At 34.7% G+C, this 6,000-nt stretch overlaps 1 protein-coding gene across 2 annotated transcripts in view; it reads right to left on the bottom strand.

Moving 5' to 3' along the window:
- The window catches only part of LOC117113047 (palmitoyltransferase ZDHHC5-like), a 42,386-nt gene that overhangs the window by 26,180 nt on the left and 10,206 nt on the right, over nucleotides 1-6,000 (bottom strand). For both annotated transcript variants that reach the window (XM_033256272.1, XM_033256273.1), the window contains exon 3: nucleotides 5,020-5,177. In XM_033256272.1, the coding sequence (XP_033112163.1) occupies nucleotides 5,020-5,177 (158 nt within the window). The remainder of the gene's footprint in view (nucleotides 1-5,019; nucleotides 5,178-6,000) is intronic.

Below are 6,000 nucleotides of genomic sequence, written 5' to 3'. Positions count from 1 at the left end.
GAACACTTCTCATTGGGTAACAAAGTCGTAATTTTTCATTTTTGTCAAAAAGTGTCTATAGTGGTGAATTATGGTTTAGGTTTTTTTTAAATAAAGTTTCAAAAATTTCTATGTATGTGGAAAATGTAGTTGATTACCAAAGGTTACAATTTTCATTTTGAAGACTGCATGGTCTAGGAAGTGTACATATAGCGTAGGAAGTGTACATATAGCGTGGGGCAAGTTTCCAAGGGCAGGTTTTCTAGGGGCAAGTTGACTGCGAAGGAGTGTTGCCAAAGTGCAAGCCAGCGTGTTATTTGATCACAAGTGCGAGACATCGCAAGTGTGAGCCAGCGAGCCATGATGTCACGACAATAGATACGAGACGTTACTCGAGTTGTGCGAGGTATCGGCTGAAAAAACAACTATAGGTCTAATAATGAATTATTGTGATGTTAAATAGACAATGTTAGCTATCAAGGAGCGACCTTCGTCCCTTCAAGGCTAGGCCTATACCATCCTAGCTAGTCTAGGCCTAGAGTAGGATAAGGCTAGCGCGACATGCGGACGTTGGTACGTGTTGGTTAGTCTACAAACGTCGGCTAAAGTAATTGATTTTACCCAGCAGAACGAAAGAAGGAAACTCCGCTTTTCAGTCGTCTTAGGCCCTTGTTTTCTGACAAACAATGACCTTTCAGGGGTCAAATTGCTGTCAAGAATATGAATTGGCTGCTTCGCAGCAAAAATACTATTAACATGTAACTGGCTCTGATGCTGAAATGTATTAATTCCATCCATGACCTTTCAGATTGCTAAAAACATCCAGCTTTCTGACATCATTCTCAGCGTGTCTGCAGACTGCATCTTCCAAGAAAATCTAAATTCTATGGCTTAATTCACAATAACATGTTCAAAATCTGGCCTGAAAGCAGTGAACACCAGTTTATCAAGTAAAGTTAGGCAAGACCTTTTTTTATATACCATGTTTTGAAAATCCCCTGCCAATAATTATTATTGCAAATAAAAATAACATTTTATTTTGGGCCAGTAATAGCACACCCACCACCACAAAAATGTAAATTACAGAAAATGTTTATTACTGTATGTCCTTGAAATCTCCCAAAATAAGATCTATGTTTTCCTTAATTATCAGACGTTCCAACCCCTAGACCTAAAAAATCGGAAGACAGAAAAATCTGTAGGTGAAGGGCGCCCATAAACCCACCAATTAGTGAAAAGCGCCCTCAACGTAAAAATATTCTGATAATATTAACGTCTTTCATGGTTTATGTAATTTAAAGATACCTATTGGATTTTCATTCATGGATTTCACCTATTTTATCAAGCAAATCCCATGTTTTTTAACTGGCGGTACATAAGGCAAATCTAGGCCTAGCCTAGTCCTAGATTTTGAAATTCGGGAGAACTTGAACAAATTCGGGAGACCGGGAGATAGCATGTAAATTCGGTAGACTCCCAATCAAATCGGCGGGGGGGGGGGGGGTTGGAACCTTTGATTATATAAATTGAAAGCATATCCAACTACACTGTTTACATTATCTTTTACATCTTTATTTTCTCCTCTGTCTAACAGGTGCTTTAGTTAAAAAAAACCATTTTGCTAAATAGAAAATCAAAATTATATTTTCTTTTCCGCACTAATCCGATGGGCTTGAAATTAAATAAATTTTTGCTATAAGGTATAAAAAAAGTCTTGTCTTTTGCCTAATTTCCACTATATGCTTTTTTTTTTTCTTGTGTCCCAACTTTACTAGTAGGTCTAAAGTTAAATCATGATTCTTATAGAGCAAATGATATTGGTTTAATGTGGAGGACTACAGCCTAGGCTCCTGCTAAGTGTACTGTACATGATGATTTCTATTATTAAGTTCGCTACTGAGCATGGATGGCTAATGATAAAAACATTATGCACATTTAACTTACAATAGGCAAATATACATTATACTAATGCAGACCTTTGCCTCAGTAAGTTCTGAATTATTAGTCACAAGTGTATAATCATGTGCAATCATTACATTAACTACCAATACATTATCGATTCAACTGGTTACAGGTGTGGGGGTGTATTTTAGATTGTTATGTACAGTAGAATCTATCTATCAGAGAACTATACAATGTAAAAATCATATCGAATGCTAGACTTCAGAATGATTAAATATATAATCATTTCATTCTATATAAAAGTAAAAGGGCAAAGGTGATTGATTTTTTTCCTCAATAAATTACTTTAAAAATGCTGGCACTAAGGTGTTCAAAAACTTGCATGATATACAGGGTACTACTAGTACCTCAAGCCCGATGTAATTTAGTTTCTTTGTTAGTACTACATGAATCATGTTTAAAGAATGGCTTATTCACAAGGTCACATGGGTATATCATGTGACATGAAATGCAAATATGAGGAAATTAGACCTTTCCTTTTAAAAACTGTACAGCGTCTTGAGTTTGAATTCACTATGAAAATGATGCAAGGTGAAGCTTTGCTAAGCAACATTACAATTCCTTCATTTAATTACCAAACATGAATTATGCTGAATCAGATATGGTTGGAGAGCAATATCAAATAAGTAAACACCACAGCTGGACTAATGTGAAGAATTACACACAAAAAATTGGGTTCATTTAAGAGGCAGAAAGAGAGGGTGGAAGTAGATTGTTAAAGATTACTCTAAACTGCAAATCAATAAATGTAACTGTAATAAAAATATTAGATTATGTTACTTACTGTACTGTAGTATGCGTCACTTATGCAAAGCTCTATATTTGAAAACTATTGTTATCATATTTGTACACCCTCAGAAGTTCAAACCCAATGAGTTCTCGATGTCTCGCTTGATGTTTGAGCATGACAATACATAGGTTTTATTAAATTTATGATTTAAATTAATTGTTTAATCAATCCTTCACAACTCATTTAGTTTGTCATAAAATTATTAATTGTAACGTATAGAACATACAGTAATAACAATGCAGTTGAAATGGTAGTTTAAACCGGTTGAGGCTTAAAAAACTTTTGAAACTATTTTTTTTATATCATACAGTGAGTTTAGGCCAATAATTCATGACTGTAGTGTCAGCCAACAGTAGCTGTAAGTACAGTGCTACACTTTACATTAATAAGAACAATATATGTCTTAATATACAATTTTTATCTCCATTTTTAATGAACGAGTATTATGTTATTCACTGTATGTTTGCTTGGTGCTTTACAGGTTATTTGAATGAATAAATCCATGAATGAAATAAATGAATGTATGACCTCCGAATGAATGGTCAGCCGGGATATGGTTGTAGCTATATCATATATTTGCCAATTATTAAATATGTATGTAGCTGGTATTTTATTTTATTTACTTTTTTTATTTTGTAAAGTAGGATACAGATTTAGTAGTGTACTCTTAGGTGCAATACATGGGTCAATGGTTATCTAAATGACATACTGTACTTTGCGTGTTACTGTAGAGTAATGACATTACAAAATCTTTTGATTTAACTAATTTTAATTTAAGTACCTACAGTATATAAACTGCACATTGGCAGTTTTTTTTAAAGTTGGTTATGTTAATAATGTAATAATTTTTCTAATATGGTCTTAGTTAATACTGTCATTCAAAATAGAGAAAACCATTTGTTTTGCTACGTCACTGTTATGTTTGTAAGCCTAGAGGTAGGGTTGGCCATTCCCTTTATATTAAACCATGTACAATGCACAATTTACATCAAATTTGCATCACTTTAAAATTAATTTCAATGAAACTCAAGCTCTGTTAACACAATTAAAAACATTTAATATTCATGGCCATCACGTAATTAATTTTTCACAACACTTTATCCATCCATCTACAGTGCTGCTTAATCATAAATATTATGATTATTTTTATGATTTCCTTATACATATGAAAGTCTCACAGTAATTTGCATACCTTTACCACTGGATGCATACAAATTCATGTACAATGTGCATCCTTCCATTTTCCCTAAGGGTGCTCCTAAAAGTGCATTAGATATTAAGTGTAGAGTAACTTTATGGCTAAAATGCGCATCTTCCAATTCAAGGCCGCAATTAAATTCAAATCCTGCAATATACCAATATCGTCATGTCCTCATGAATATGCAACCTGACACTACCTAAAGGTGAACTAAAGTTAAAGAAGCTCAGGAGAAAAAATGCTAAAGTAAAACACACTGTGCATACAATACATCGCATTCTCATGGCCGGTGTATATCTTGAATGTTGGATTGTGTGGTAAAAATTATTTATTTCACTGGGGCAGTGTTAGCAGAGTGTCCAAAGGTCAATGGTCATTCATTTTTTATTTGCGCCTTCCATTTTAAAACCGTTTCAATGCACTTTTAAGTCACCAAAAAACTACAAAAATGTAATTATAAACAGACACAAACACAAAGGCGAGGAAGATGATACACACACCCCCAAGTTTGAGATGGCGTTGTCATCACTACCTTGCACACACCGGTACCTCGGAGTCAGTATACTGGGCTCCGGTAGTAACGAAGTGCGACTTGGAGCTTATCCACTTTCAGGTTCGTGAATTGGATAAGAGCGTGATGCTCCCCCTGAGTCGGACACTGGTCCAATGCTGGTTTCTCCCAGCAATTTGCTGGTAGCCATTGATACAGCTAGGTAGACCGAAGTAACAAAGGACTGAAACCTATCTCGAGGTTCGGAAAACAAACTATTACCACTGCGCCAAACTACTTCCACATAAAGTGGATATTGTGCAACCTAAATCTAATCTGAGTGCTGTGGGCTATTATACAGTGTTAGCCCACAATATTTACACTGATTTTTTTCATGATTAATGTATTTTTCAATATCAAGTTTAATAACATGTGATTTTATTAATTGAATCATTAGAGAAAACAAACTGTTGCTAATGGGAAAATGCAATGTTGAATACAATCATTGCTCTGTCTTTTGCTCAAATTCCATTTAGAGCCATTTTCAGTTTTTCTGAGTGAAATAAATTATTAAATAATACCATAGTAAAGTGTACATACTTCTATACAGTGATTACACACAGAGCAATGTGAACAGCGAGGAGGCCTGTAGAACCCACATGTTGAACACCATTTCATCCGCACTTGGTAACCCTGAATCTCAACTACTTTGTACAAGGGCGCCCTCGTTTCCTCCTCTTTATCTTCATCCCCTTTGGCTGCAAAGAAATTAAACACATTTAAAATTCAATTATACCATTAAGAAACTTTACTGCATATTTATGCTGGCCGTCAAATCATACAGTAGTTTACCATCCTCTGCAAATGTCATAATTTTTCTCGTGCTAAGAAACAAAAACATTTTCACTTTCTGAAATTCATAAAATCTGCAGACATAAAGATCTATTATAGTCATAAAAATCATGGTTTAAAAATAGACCTTTTAAATCAAAGGTCATCAAGACATTTCATACTAGACCTCTGAATTGTCTCAGAGGACTAAGAAACATTTTTTCTCATGAGTATACACAAATATCTCATCCATTACATATTGGAGTGGAGTTGCTTGGTTTCGAATTTCAGGGTCCTTGGTGTAATTCTTCTCAGGGTAAAAGGAATTTTTCTTACGACCAAAAGGCAATATTTATTCCTTGTTTCATGAACTTAATTTTTATTAAATATCATCAGAGGATGGCGGGAAAGAAATAAAAATGGTTTTGCCAAAAACATCCTGACAGAGGAGAAAACTAGAGGGTGCATACCTCCGCTCACATAATAATTCTCCTCAGTATAAATTTTCCCTGCATAGATGTATTGTCCCCATAAAAAAAGTATAATGAAAAACGTAGACTCCTTAAGATTTGAACCTGGGGCTGGTAGTGGGGAAAACACTCTTCTAACCACTACACCAAACTGTTTTCACATCACTTTGAAATTAATAGTTATGTGAGCCCGTATAAGCGCACACACACGTCTATACGGCAAATAGTTATAAAGTTTTTCGATCATTGTGTCCTTGACCTTTGACCCTAACCCTTCCAA

The sequence above is a fragment of the Anneissia japonica genome, unplaced genomic scaffold (assembly GCF_011630105.1).
Source record: "Anneissia japonica isolate Jap-2015-1 unplaced genomic scaffold, ASM1163010v1 scaffold288039_len1115542_cov189, whole genome shotgun sequence".
NCBI lineage: Eukaryota > Metazoa > Echinodermata > Crinoidea > Comatulida > Comatulidae > Anneissia > Anneissia japonica.
This window is presented reverse-complemented; position numbering and strand designations above follow the sequence as displayed.